Source organism: Symphodus melops, assembly GCF_947650265.1.
Source record: "Symphodus melops genome assembly, chromosome: 5".
Taxonomy (NCBI): domain Eukaryota; kingdom Metazoa; phylum Chordata; class Actinopteri; order Labriformes; family Labridae; genus Symphodus; species Symphodus melops.
Window position 1 is genome coordinate 4,200,972 of NC_136695.1, and position 14,427 is coordinate 4,215,398.

The 14,427-nt window shown below is 41.7% G+C and overlaps 1 protein-coding gene and 1 long non-coding RNA gene across 2 annotated transcripts in view; both read right to left on the reverse strand.

Annotated features, from left to right (window-relative positions):
* LOC306824186 (dolichyl-diphosphooligosaccharide--protein glycosyltransferase subunit STT3B-like) overlaps nucleotides 1-4,976 on the reverse strand; it is a 46,381-nt gene extending 41,405 nt beyond the window's left edge. The window contains exon 1 of the mRNA XM_079344214.1: nucleotides 4,121-4,976. Within this exon, the coding sequence (XP_079200340.1) occupies nucleotides 4,121-4,422 (302 nt within the window). The 5' untranslated portion in view covers nucleotides 4,423-4,976. The remainder of the gene's footprint in view (nucleotides 1-4,120) is intronic.
* A 4,197-nt stretch (nucleotides 4,977-9,173) lies between these two features.
* LOC306824275 lies at nucleotides 9,174-13,388 on the reverse strand. The gene is made up of 3 exons (XR_013779119.1): nucleotides 13,306-13,388; nucleotides 13,160-13,223; nucleotides 9,174-9,679 (listed from the first exon to the last, which is right to left on the reverse strand). It is a non-coding gene; the product is annotated as an uncharacterized lncRNA (long non-coding RNA).
* Nucleotides 13,389-14,427: the final 1,039 nt, after the last annotated feature.

Below are 14,427 nucleotides of genomic sequence, written 5' to 3' on the forward strand. Positions count from 1 at the left end.
AAGCGTTTGCAGCCTAAAATCAACCAATTAACTGTCTTCAGGAATAAAATTATTAATTCAACATCTGATAAAGTTACAGATTCACTCTCTAAATTGATCGCTCTGGACTGTAGATCACTATTAGTGGTAGAAGATAAGGGGTTAGAAAATGTGCTAAAGCTAGCAACGTGTGATCCAAGTTTCCAGCTGCTGTGCAGAAAAACTATTTCAAACAAGATCCAACAGTTTAATGAAACTGAGAAACAGGTAAAAGAGCATTCATTCACCAAAATCCATTTAGACTCACTTTGAATTGGACTAATGTTTCCTGCTCTGCTCTCACCTCACCTTCACTCAACGCCAAATATTTATCTGGTGACGAGTTCAACAATTCAGCTCATCCTGATGTTTTCAGGCAGTTGTTAGAAGTTTTTTTTTTGCATATGTTGACATGTAAAACACGTCGAAGAGGAAGCGTTTAAGCAGAAAATAAAGAGGAAGTATGTAGATCTGTAATAAATGTATCTATTGATTGGCTATCAGATTCTCTTTTCATGTTTAAATCAGTGTCATAGACGCTGAGCCGTCAAAGGACCGTTCAAACTTTGGCAGCGTTCTCATCTTCTAACCACGAGCGCCTCTTTCATCACACAGGAGCCATCTCAGCTTGGATTTCTTATAAAAACAGACGTTTGGCGTGCAGACTGGAGAAGCACCTCTCATGACTATTTCTGTATGTTATCAGTGCACACGGGTACTTATTCACCAATAGACAAGCAGCATGATTAATGGAAACGTGTTGGAGTGCTATCTAGAGAGTTCTTTAGAAATCAAAGTCAACATTGAATAATGATATCGGTGGAGTTGTGGTGGTAAAATCTACAAACAGTAAATTACATCACAAATCGATTAAAACCAAAACTCTTCAACTTTCTTAACCATTAAAAGGCGACAAAAACAGAACCCAAACATATATGTAATGGGAGCGCAGGTGGCCTAGCGGTTAGGTCCCACCCCCTGTATGGAGGCAACCCGTGGCATGTCACTGTCCACTCTCTCCTTCAAACGAAGGCCAGAAATGAATGCATGTGAGATTATGTATTTAATAACTATTAATTTGACAACCAAAAAAACCCAGCACACGTTAAAGTAAAAGATGGAGACGACGCGTGGACAGAGTCAGCAAAAAGAGCGGTGCTGGTTTTGTTTGGGCAGGACGCCACTCTGCTTGGACGCTGTAACGGCCTCATGTCTGCTTTCACATCAAACGTGTCAGTCTTCAGAACAGATCTGGACTCACACTGACACTAATTGCACTCCGTTTCCCGACCAGCGATTATTCATAAGGCTGATGACAGGTGGATCAGATGGCGTCTCGCTGCCAGACCTTGCTCTGGAGGGAGGTCCGGCTCACTGGCAGGCGACCTTCAGTGCGTCTGACATACGTACCAATGGAGCTGCCTCTTTTTTCTTGACGCTGTTCCTTGCATGATTAACACAGCCCAACCTCCAAGCGTCACTAAGCGTCTACGGGCCAGCTTCCTAATGCCAGTCCTGACCCGCTCCGCTGTCAGACCTAATAGCACGATCGAGCACTTCTGAAGGAAAGGGCCGGTTAAGTTGCCACATCATGGGGACGTGTGAGGGAGGGAGGGAGAGAGAAAACAAACAGGGTAGCAGTGGTGTTCCACGACTGCTGGCAATCCTAAAAAAAAAAAAAAAAAGATAAGCCAGAGAATGACAGCTCCCGTGCAGGGAGGTCAGGAGGGCACTTCGATCAGAACAGCAATCAGAGAAAGCTGTGAGGAGGCAGCTGCTGTTATCCTTCGTAAAGCTGGACGACCTTCAAGCTTCTTTACTTTCACCTTATAAGAAGAATCAGACGTGTAAAAAGACGGAGGAAAGAAGGGCAGGTTCAAGCTTCAGCCTGTTGGCAAAGATGAGCCCCCCCCCCCCCTCACACCTCAGCATCCACACATCCTGCTTTCTTAAAGCTGCCAGCCTGATAGCAAAGGCTGAATGATAGAACAATGAAGCAGTGTGCGAATACATTTCACGTCAGGTCGGGCCATATTAAACTTTCAGACAGCGACACACAAACACTGGAGGGCTCTCTCGCTCTCCATTCCCCCCCACCCCTTCTTTTTTTTTTTTTTTTTTAATTCCGCACACAGACATGGAGCTGGCAGTTTAATCCACACTGCCGGTCTCTGAATAATCATTAAATGCCTTCAGTGATGCAATGCAGGCTTGGACCAGGCAACAGTCAAATAAAGTGCAAATAAAAAGCTCGGACATTTCTGGCAGACGCCGGGCCGGTAATGGCTCTCAAATGAAACGGCAACAATTTGATGGCGGGTGTAAAAAAAATGAGAATCACTCTGGTTAGGCAACGCGCTGACGATTCTTTAAACAGAGGTGCTTGACACTATCTCTGAGGTCTGACAATCAGATCAGACGCTTCTTGGAAGAACAGGATACCGTTCACAGAATCGTCTGTTTGTGATTTGCCGTTAAGACACGCAAGGATACGAGAACTGCTGTCATAGATGATGGATAGATAGATAGATACTTTATTGATCCCGAGGGAAATTCAGGACACAAGTGACTACATGTGTGTTTCGTGTTAGTTCGGCATTTCATTCCACCTCCTTATCAAACGTTCAGTTGCCATAGTGATGATAAAGACACACAGACTGCAATTTCATTGGCCGATTATCTCCACTTTTTCAAAGTCTGATCTGCCAACCCCGATCTTTCTTTAAAGAGCGGTAATTGACTTGTAGCTTCACTTGGATGGAGATTAAATTGTAAAACACCAATGTTATCAGACTCGTGTTTAGATCATCTCTTCAGCTGCATTCTCTCCCACTCCTCAAAGACTTATGAATGACCCATCTAAATAACTACAGCTGCTCTCCTACCTGTCTGCCTCCATCCTCCGAGCTGCCTTCAGAGAGCTTACATCATTTAATTATGCCGCTGCATTCATCTATAACACTTCCTTCTACATGCTACAGCTCACAACGGGTTCAACTTCTTAATCACAAACACTCACAGGCCAAGTGTGTCAATGCAGATCACGGAAATATTCATGACAATAATGTTTAAGATAGAGAGAAGTTTTCAGGAGAAGTAGGATGTTTTGATACCTCATGATAAAAATGATTTTAGAGGATGCATTTCTCAACAGATGAAAAACTCGCTGACCTGCACAGATGTGCACATCGATCGCACTGATCCCCAGCTGCACACTGACCTCGACCGGACACGTTGAAAAATCTACACAATCTGCTCACCAGCAAATGATTCTGTGCATTTCCTCTGTACTTCAGGTACTCGTCTTGCAGCAATGTCTGCTCAACACACTGATTAACTTTCTGACAAAACATGAGAAAGCACCCACAGCGAGTACTGAAGACGTGTGCTTGTGTGGAACTTCCCATGCCAAATGTACGTAGGAAGGACATGCAGGATGAGCACTACAAAGTCACCCATGAAATGCCTGCTGAAGTGTGTGTGTGTGTGTGTGTGTGTATGTGTGTGTGTGTGTGTGTGTGTGTGTGTACAGAGACTACAACACGACCCCTGGTATCAGTGTCTGTGCTGCAGGTAACAAATCAGAGCAGAGGTGATCTGTGGGTAAACACTGTAGAGAGAGAGTGTGTGCGTGCGTGTGTGTGTGTGCGTGTGTGTGTGTGTGTGTGTGTGTGTGTGTGTGTGTGTGAGACTTCAGCCGGTAACCTCGAGGCTGTGCGTCTTTTCCGGGTTCAACCCGCGTCAGATGAAGCTGTCACCATTGTCCTCGTTTACTCCAGTCCGACATCCTCCTCCCCCCTTTTCCCCTCCCCCACTATTGTACATGTTACTAATAATAACAACAATAACAATAATAATGCACCATGCAAAGAGGTGAAACCGTCAGCCTAAATGCACTGGTGTGTAATTTACACATGTGAATGATGTTCATGATAAGGAGGCTCAGCTCTATTCAGCACTTTTAATAAGTAACTATGAGCTGCTGTTTAACCTTTGTGCCGAAGACAGAAAGAAACTTACTGACTGTGTGTCTCAGCCTATCTTGACATACGTCAAACCACTTCGTCGTGTGTGCGTGTATGTAAGGGGGGGGGGGACTCACCATGGATCAAACTCGTGAATGATGCTCTCGAAGCGGATGACAGCGAAGAGCCTGGAGCTGAAACCGGCCAGCCAGGCCAGGAACAGGATGGTGAAAGACAGCAAGGACTGCCACCCGGCCGGCTGCGACAGGCCGCCGGACAGACCTCCTCCTCCTCCCCCGACTCCTCCGTCGTCTCCTGCCGCTGCACTGCCGCCTCTCTCGGCTACCATCGAGCTGCTGCGCCCGTTCCCAGAGTACGACGCTCCGGAGCTCAGGGAGGATTTGTGTCTGCTGTCGGAAACCGGGTGATGCTCCGCCATATTCAACGTGAGTCCCGTCGTAGCAACCAAGAGAAGCGAGCTATCTTTTTTTATCACACAGGGAACGAAACACCCCCCTCCTCCTTTTTTCCTTTTTTGCTGCCACGCTCCACTTCCGAAACCACGTGCAACACCTACCCTAACGCACCCCGCGACCCCCTGAAACGCCGGCTTTTGATCCAAACTCTCAAAACCTGGCTTCCTACCAACCACATAAACTAGCTAAAATAGTCCCGTGCAGTCACATAGCAGCATACTGGAAGTGACACATGCGGCTCGGGCAGTTCCTCCTTCCTTCCTTGGAGCTGGGTGGAAAGGGGCGGGAGCTGATTGTGGAGTAGGAAGAGCCGTCAGCCTCTCACAGCGAGACAGGTATGGACAAGAAGGATCCAGCTCCTGAGGGACCCAATCCAACAGCAGAGTGCGCTTTGACGGACAGCTTAAGCGACCAATGAGAAGAGAGCAGCACGACAGGGTCTGACGCGACAGAAACGATTGATTGACAGCAGGAAGAGCGAATGGCACACGAGCGACGACTCCTACCAGCCAATGAAATAAATGAATTTATACAGAAGCAATCGTTTTGACCCAAATAAAGATATCATATGACAGCTTCCGGGTTTTTCTCCAATCGAAGCCCTGATATTAAACATTTACGTATTTACTTTTTGTGTAGCAAATGCAAACCTTTTAATTTATTTAAGACGTTGCAGTTGTGGATTTCCTTAAACTTAGTGGGGTGTTTTTGCGTGTTAAAGCTCCTGTGAGGAGTTTTTGGCAAGTAAGAAAGCAGTCTGAGATTAAAATTGATGTCTTCATAAACCTTAAAAAAAAAAAAAAAAAAAGGAAATAAGACCATCGGTGTCAAGATAGATTTATAATATTTATATTGTTGGGGAGGTGTGTATCAGATTGCTAAAGGCTGTGAAAAAAAAGATTGATTTACAATTTTAGAAAACAATTTCAAAGGCAACAATTAGGCTACTGGTTTAACTGGTGTGTCGACATAATGTTGCTTTAAACATGTACAGGACAAGTGACGGAATAAATCACCCCGTGTGTCCACAGGGGGTTTTGGTTTTGTATACAGTTGAAAACATAATACTGCATGTACGGAAATAATCCAACACCGATGGAGTGCTTTGATTTAGAGCTTTTATTTGCAGTCGTGTTGGTTAGCTACATGCGAGCGAGGACAAGGGGAAGACCAATCACAATCAGGCCCACTCAGCAACCAATAGGAAAGCAGGTTACCAACCTGCAGCTCAAACATTGTTGCTAAGCAACCACACATTTTTTTTGTGTGAATTGTACAGGGGTCACCAATTCATAAAAAAAAAGAAAAAAACGACCCTGAGCATTTGTAATAAAAAAAAAAATGCTATTAAAACTGAACTCCAATTGCAGACTGGAAAATTGTTTTAGTCCCTTATTAACATTTAAATTATAATCTCACAGTCTGTCCACGCAACCCGAGCAAGCATCAGCAACACAATTAGCATGATTATCTTGTTTTCTAACTGCCTGAAATTCACACAGCAAATAATTAAATATTTAAGAGATGCAGCCGTCGGGGTCCTTACACTGCCCTCGAGGGTGTTTGTTTGTTGGTGAATATTAAAATGTGTCCATTTCATTGATTTATTATTCTCTGTCATGCACTGATTGGTCAGCCAGGGGGAGAAACACCTTCTACACTAAACGCTCTTATTGTAGCACTTTACGGCTGACCCCTTAAAATAAGGCAGGATTTCTCCAGCACTTTGGGGAACCTGAAACCATTAGATGTTTGTCTTGGATGAAAATAGCAGACAGATAGAGAGGTCCGTTTGAGACCCATCCTCACACAAAGCAACAAGGAGAAGGATAGGCCAGAGATTAAAGCGCCGAGCTGCTCAGAGAAGAGCTCAGAGCTTATAAATCCAGTGTCTGCTGAAGCAAAGTCTTTTTGAACAAAAAAAAAAAAAATGTCTGGTGACTGTAATGAAGTTCACCCCTCTGGAGACAAATCGACCGAACTGATCTGAGAAAAAAAAAAAGAACGTGATATGAATGTGCACACGTAAGAACTGCTCTCTTAGAGCAAGATTGCCAAAAATATATTTTAAAGAATTTTGAGAGGAATCAGCAAATAACGTTTGATCAGTTTGAGTTGGATGAATTCTAACGTCCATACTTCGCCAGCCGAACAGGCTCTTGACTCTGCAGGAGCAAATTTCTTTGCAGACTTCAAGAGGGTCAACTTTAGGTGCAGACTTATCTGACCTCACTGATTTCCTTACCCATGATTCATTGCAATAAAAGCAGGACACACATTTTCTTATTTCGATTAAAATGGTGTTGTGTTATACGTACAAAGCTCCTATACATATCTTGACTTTTCTTTTCAAAGTTGAAAAAATGTAAATGAGTATGTGATAAAGACTATCACATTCTTACTACTCCTTTTTAAACATGTTAAACGTTTAAATATTTTGTTGGTTTATTGTGTATGTTATTGTATTTATTAGGAAAAAGAAAATGTTTGTTCTTTTTTTATTTTATCATTATTCCTTTCACATGTTTGAAATAAAAAAAAATAAAAAAATAAAAATATGTCAAGGAGCCCGGACCTCCGAAAAATAAACGTCAAAAAATAAAGAAATAAATGAAATCTTAGAGCTGGAATATTTGTGTTAGGTTCATAGGAGAAAATATATTTACACTCTGACACAAACTTCTTCACATCAGGCTTCTGTACAAATGTTTTTTACACTGCGGCCCTCACACTGTCTGTCTGATAAAAGCCGGCCCTGCACATGTATTTGATGACCTCCTAGTGGGTCAATAATCAAACAGCACATACCTTTTCTTAGCTTTTAACACTACTCATAATAAGTTATTGATCATATAAATTATGCAGAAGATAAACACTGAGACAGCCAAGATATTCTACTCACACTCTTTGCATAATGTGGTAAATATCACGAAAGATAGGTCGTCGTTTCTTCTCTGAAACCTTTTGATTGGTATGTAGGCCTGAGCCATATCCTACAACAACTTCATATTGTCAAACCCACTGAAACTAAACAGATAATGTGCTCTATGGTCCCTCGTTGCAGTTTCACTATAGAGATGTTGGGCTATCTTGAATTTCCCTCGGGATCAATAAAGTATCTATCTATCTATCTATCTATCTATCTATCTATCTATCTATCTATCTATCTATCTATCTATCTATCTATCTATCTATCTATCTATCTATCTATCTATCTATCTATCTATCTATCTATCTATCTATCATTCACACATCAGTCCATCCTCACATGAAAAGAGCCACAACATGCCTGAAACAACGGCAGCTATGTCAGTGATTAATAAAGTGGCAGAGACAGTGACCTTTGCAGCTAATGAGAAGAGTTCATTCATTTGTCACATGTTCGCACCGTGCACCGAGATTAAGCAGTACCAGTGAACATCCGACTGGCAGGAACACAGGAAGCAGTTTGTGAGTTTGTGGTGAGGTTGTTCCTGCTGTAGCTCAGTGGTAAACCAGTTATGTGAACTTCAGTGAAGGTGTGATAAAGTCTGAAGAGTTTCAGTTGCATTATTCAAATATCCTGCTGAGCTGCAGGAATTTGTAACTGATTTTTGAAGTGTTTGTTTTTTTCATCGTCGTTTGCCATTTAATAAAAAAACAACTTCTGTGGGCTTCTGTGAAACTCCGGTCCATCCAGTCCAACTCTCTCTTTGTTGTTTGCACGTCCATATCGGCTTGATTTTAAGCAGAGTTTGCCACTTGGATCACACCGATCGGCCTCTGCACTCGTCTAGGTCCAACCCTACTTTAGTCTTGGTCTCTTCTCAGTCTTGATTACACCCAGGATGTGGTGATAACTTGTCTCGATTTACGTGGACTTGAATTTAAACTGCAAGATACAATTTTACCTAAAAAAAAATATACTATTTGAGACTTTTTTTTTTTTTTTTAAAGTTAGATGGATGTGCCAATCTCTCTTTTTTATTATTAAATAAGCCAAAGCAGAATCCTCAGAAGGGTTTTTCTTTTTTCATCATTAAAGCAATTTCAAATTCAAAATTGACCAAAAAGCACAATAAAAGGTTGTAAAATATCAAACCATCTCATAAAACCTGCATCAGGGGAAATATCATCATTAAGGGGGCTGATCTCTGCAGGAGGCTAAAAAGTCTGCCTCTCCTGATGCTTTGCATTAGGGTCAGATCAAGAGGCCTATAACACCTGTGCATTATTTTCTTCCACGCAGCTGGAGAACATGCAAATGTGTTCTGTGTGCAAGAAACAGAAACTGAAAAGAGAGAATTCATGGATGGGCAGCTTTCCCTGATCCCCTTGCTTTCTGAGCTGAGGCAATAACCTTTAGCTGATAATACGGAGAGAATTATGTAAATGCCTGAATTGTTCCTGTGTGACCATGTGGGCTTAAAGAACCTGCTGATCTAAACCCAATCCTATAATCTACATTAACCCATGTCTCTTTGTCTTTATTTGCCAAACTCTGTGGCTTTGGCCTACAATACACTGAACGAGGTATAAGATTGGATAAGATAAGATAAAGTTGTCTTCATCCCACAAGGGAGACATTTACAGTATTACAGCAAAGAGCAAGGATAGACAAAAAATACAGTGCACAATAAACACAGTATGTGCACTTGGTCAAAGTGATTAAGCATTGTTGCTTCAACAGCTCTCAAAGTGTAGACATGCTTACAAGTATTCTACTATCATCATTTGTCGACCGGTTACATCTTGTTCATCACGTCACGAGGAAGACATGTACCTGAGGCTATTTCAATAAACAGCAGACACAAAAGTACTTTCAACTCATTGAAAGTAACAGACAGCATGTGGTAATGTGTGTTGCAGAGATTTTCTTTCACACTTTAAGTTCAACCAGATGTCCAAGCACCTCACTCTATCTCTGAGAGCAGGCAAACTTTGGAGGAAACTCAGCCATCTCTGCAGCAGACTTAGCCAAAGCTCATGACCATAGGAGAGGGTTGGACTGTAAGGAATGGTGAAACGAAAGCTTTGCCTTTTGGCTGAGCCCACTTTTTGTCCCAATGGTCAGGTACAACACCCACATCAGTGCTAATGCTGCATCAATCTGTCTGTCAATCTCACACTTCATTTCTCACCGTTTTCAGACTTGGAGGAGCTGACCCTCATGCCCACTGCTTCGCACTTGACTGCAAACCGTGTCAGTGCCTCCTGCAGGCCTCAACCAGTCGTCATTTTCTGCAAATAAAAGACCAAATTAGATTTTTAAATATGTTTTAGAAGGCTGGGACTGGGGAGAGAAGCTGATAAGAATCAATATAAATGTTCACTTTATGAAAAAAAAACAAAAAAAAACATGTTTTTTTTGCAGTGGTTAGTTTTTCTTGAGCCTGTATTTTTAAAAAGAGACAAAATATTCAGTATGTAACAAAAAAAGGTAAAAATATAGAAAATGAAAACAGACTCCTGTTCATAATCTCTGCTCTGTTTTCAACCAGAGTCTATTCACACATGTGGACGTAGCCTCAGCGACGTCACCTGTTGGTTCTGAGCGGACTTGAGTAACTTGGTTGGTGCTTCCATCCTCTGAGATGATTTACAAACACGTTTTCACAAAAAAATATTTCAAACAAATAACTGACCTGCTTAATCAAGGATTGAGAAACCATTTACATGAAGCTGTGTATCATTAGAAACATGGTAGTAGTGTTGAATGGTCATGAATCCAGCCCTCATTTTGCCCTGAGACGAGAAAAATGTGTTTTTCTTTGCTTGAAAGTTTTCTTCATGTGATGCAAAAAGCGTCATATTGCATCACATGAAGAAAACTTTCAAGCAAAGAAAAACACATTTTTCTCGTCTCAGGGCAAAATGAGGGCTGGATTCATGACCATTCAACACTACTACCATGTTTCTAATGATACAAAGCTTCATGCAAATGGGTGAAGTATCCCTTTAACTACTTGTTACAAATCCACCAGATCATACCTCCTTAATTAGTAATGCATCAAGTGAAGTAGAAACAGTATGATTACATTCACATTTATTTTTGTATTTGAATAAATGAACACCAACTCAGGGTTATCCTTATTTGACAGAATCCACATCGGTCTCTCTCATTGTCATTTCTTCTTTTATTTCCAAAGCAGCAGCTTTACAGGGCATCAGCACTCAGAGTGTTCATGTGGTTCCATCTGATAAGAGGTAAACTGCTTTCACACACACTTTTTAATCCCACCTAAAGCTACAAAGACAGTAAGTCTCTTAAACTCCCACTGACTCACTGAGCCAGAGAAGACAACACATTAGATGTGTCTATCACATGAATTAAAACAGAACGGATTTGGTCGTATGAACAATAACACACCTATGACTTTAGGTGAGGCCATTTATTTGATTTAAACTGTGAATATGTCATTTTGAAGATTTCTTTTTGGGCTTTATTTTGGAGGACAGGCAAGTGGATAGATTGAAATATCATGGAGAAAGAGTGGGGAATGGCGTGTGTGGAAGAAACGGGCAGAGGGGCCGATTCACACTCGAGCCACCTGCTGCAGGGACTACAGTCTGTGTGAGCGAACTGGTGGCCTGCGTATTACATCTATGAAGAGCCAAAGAATTTAACATGAGGTTTATTTATTCCACTCCCACATCAAACTCGTCACCTATTCTGCCTTTTTACATTTACAAAATATCTCTCGACTCCTACCATCACTCACTGAATCCAAAGTACAAACTCTAATTCATCCCTTTGTAACCTCCTGTCTGTGACTTCCGGGTCTCTTGGAGTAAGCTCCCAGTGGACACTCCAGAAACTGCAGTTTTTTTGCACTTCTTCATTGGCTTAATTTCTCAACACTGACGGTTTCCGTTTGACTTGAACCCACATGAGAGGCTCATTTAGCACCTGAAAACATCTCTGCAACTCGAGAAAACATAAACAACGTTTGAATTCAACCTTTTTCCCCCCTCAAAGTGAGATCATACTAACGCAGAGCTAACCCTTAATGTCCAAAATATATCATCACAAAAAAGACCTGCAGATTGACAGACATGTTGAGGCATGACTAATTGTCTTTGAAAAGTAGAATCATATGAAAAAGAGAGTTAAAGGAGTAAGAAAGGGATTAAAAAAGGGCTCAACATGTCTGTCATCTGCATTTTCACACTCCGTTTTTTCTCCTATTGACGCCTGACGAGCAGACAGACACCACTTGAGTCGGTTATATGACCTGGATTCAGCCTTTATCTTACATGATAATTCTGTATATTACCCATTAAGACATGCTAAACATACAATACATGCAATAAAACCTTTTAACAACAACCCCGTTCAGATTTGAGTTCCTCTGAAACTCCAGTCCATCCAGTCCAACTTGTTTGCGAGTCAGGACAACAGATTAGCTCATTCTGGCCCTCGGGCAAATCTGACAGACACATTTTACTGCACAGTGTCCTTATTGGAGTTACTTTTTTCTTTTCATATCCAGGCTGAAGCTGAGCTGACTGAGCAGCTGAATCTGTCAGAGAGCTGAGGAGAGCATCCTCAAGTCTGAGGGACAGCAGACCGATGCTAGCTGACGTTTTCTGTACGAGACTGGAAGGACATATATTTATGTTTTCATCCTTTCTGGGAGAGGAGATCATTTCAATACTAATGTCCACTGGCTGAATGTACAGCTGTACAGACAACAAAAACATGCACAAACAGATTACTGAGTCTCAAGCTAACTCTCTCCTGGCTGCAGCTTTTATTGTAAAAAGACAGACGAACACTATCTGGATTTGTATCTACTTTTTATGTAGAAAAAAAAGGGAGTAGGCTGTAGAGATCAAAATCCGTTTTAGTAGCTGGCTGTGAAGATGTTTGGACATTTTAACAGGCGCCTCTGAGAGGTCAGCTGTAATGGCCGTTGGTCTAACTGCTTTTTTTTTTTCGGTTGCTCCTGGATTAAAAATGCAACGCTAAAATTGTTTTAAAATTCAAAATCAGTCTTCACAGCGACAAACTGAATGTCCTCATGGCAGCATGGACAGAAGACAATTCTTACTGAATTTTCACACATGCACAAAACTCCTGGAAACTTCTTGACATTTTCTGCGTGAGCTCACACAAACAGACAAATATTTCACTCTAATTTCACCCAGCATTGTTTTCTGACAGCCTCTTAGTAAAATCCCTGAACAAATAACTCCCTGCAGGAGCCAGTGGGTGGGTTAGGTGAGGTTTATATCCTGGATGTATGCAATAGGTGGGAAACAGCTTTACCAGCATCTTCTTCTGCACTCGTGTGTTATTGTGAACATGTTGAACGACAGCTAGCTTTGATATAAAGGGAAAACTTTGAAAGTGTCAGATATTAGTTGTGACTAAAATGTTCCTTCCTTGTGTTGTCACGATACATCAACTTTGCACTCAGTGATATACGCTTCATCAACCATCAAATGAACAAATTACAGGTAAAACTTGTTGCCGGGACAAAAACCAAACATCACATTAAAAGGTGTGAAAGGTTCTGAACGTACAATCCTTCATGCACTACGTGACCCGACTGCTTTGTTGAGAAAGATTTAAACACTTCTGTTTAAATGATTACATACCTGCTGCTCCTTTACAGTAACTTCAAATACATCATCATATTAAAATTTACTTGATGGCACTAAGTTCACTTTAAGTTTTAAAAAAGTGCTGACTGATGAAGAACCCAAATCACTCACTTTTGTAGATATAGTCCATGGTGGAGTCTGTTCTCACATTCAGCGTTATCACCTGGTTTTTCATCTGTCAATAGGAGACAAATACAGTTTTCAACACGTCATTAAATTTGCCAGTAAGATCATTGGGGTTGAATTCTGTCTCTCACCTTCAGACAGAGAGCTGCAGCTCAGGATCCAGACGTCTTACAGCAGGGATCTCCAGCTCGCTGGCAGGTTTCCAGTCGCTCGCCGACTGTGTTAAAAAATGAACAAAAAATAAATAAATCTGGTAAATGTACCTCTTCCCATGTGTGGCCCATAAAAACAAGTGTGAAGTAGAAATGTAAATTTAAGATTATTGATAAGCATTGGCGTATTGTAATTTCACACGTGTCCTAATTCAGTGAATTCTGTGAATGAATGCAAGCGATGTGATGGAAGCATCAGATAAAGAAAGGTTAGAGACCTCTGTCTTACAGTGTCCTCGACATCTTCTGATGTGATTACAAAAAGCTACAGGTTAAACATTGACTTTATTACTCAGACCATCAAGCTTCTGAACTCTGACGTCTCATGATGGGTTTTTTAAATTCCTGTTTAGACCACGGTGTCTTGTTGTTTACGAGTGTAGTGCCCTTAGTGTTCCCAAAAGTTTTATGTTGTTTTCACCTGGCAGCAAACCAGATTTCCCCCCCTGGGACAAAGAAGTGGAAAGAGAGATTAAGTTTGTGGATAGTGAACTCTAGTGGTCATATCGTAAACAGCCGAAGGGCATGGGTGACACCAGAAGGATTATTACAATTCTTTAAAACCCCTGATGGCTGCCATGGATGTGTTACCACCAACAGAGACATTATAAACTTAAAACAGCTAAATAGTAAGGCGCCAGCTTTATGTTCATCAAAAGGAAGTGCAAACTAAAAGCATCGAAGGAACGGTACTGTGAAAAGAGGCAGCAGGGACCTCTGATCATGTGCGTACAGGAAGAGGAGGTTGTTGTGTACGCGATGAGGCTGTCTCGACACACTCTCCGTCTGCAGACCTTCAATAGACTGAAGAATGACAGACTTTGGTTGCTGCTGCTCTTTATGTGTGGCTCTGACTCTCCTCTACCTGCCTCTGGTATATCTCGCTCAGAGTGATACCAGATCTGCTAATGTCAGGTTCAGCAGCATCATACGGGTGCTCTATGTGACCACGGAGGGAGACCACTGTCGCTGAGTCACAGACAGGGCAGATATTAAACAGAAAATATGTCTACCTGCCTGTGTCTCAAATAGCTACAGATT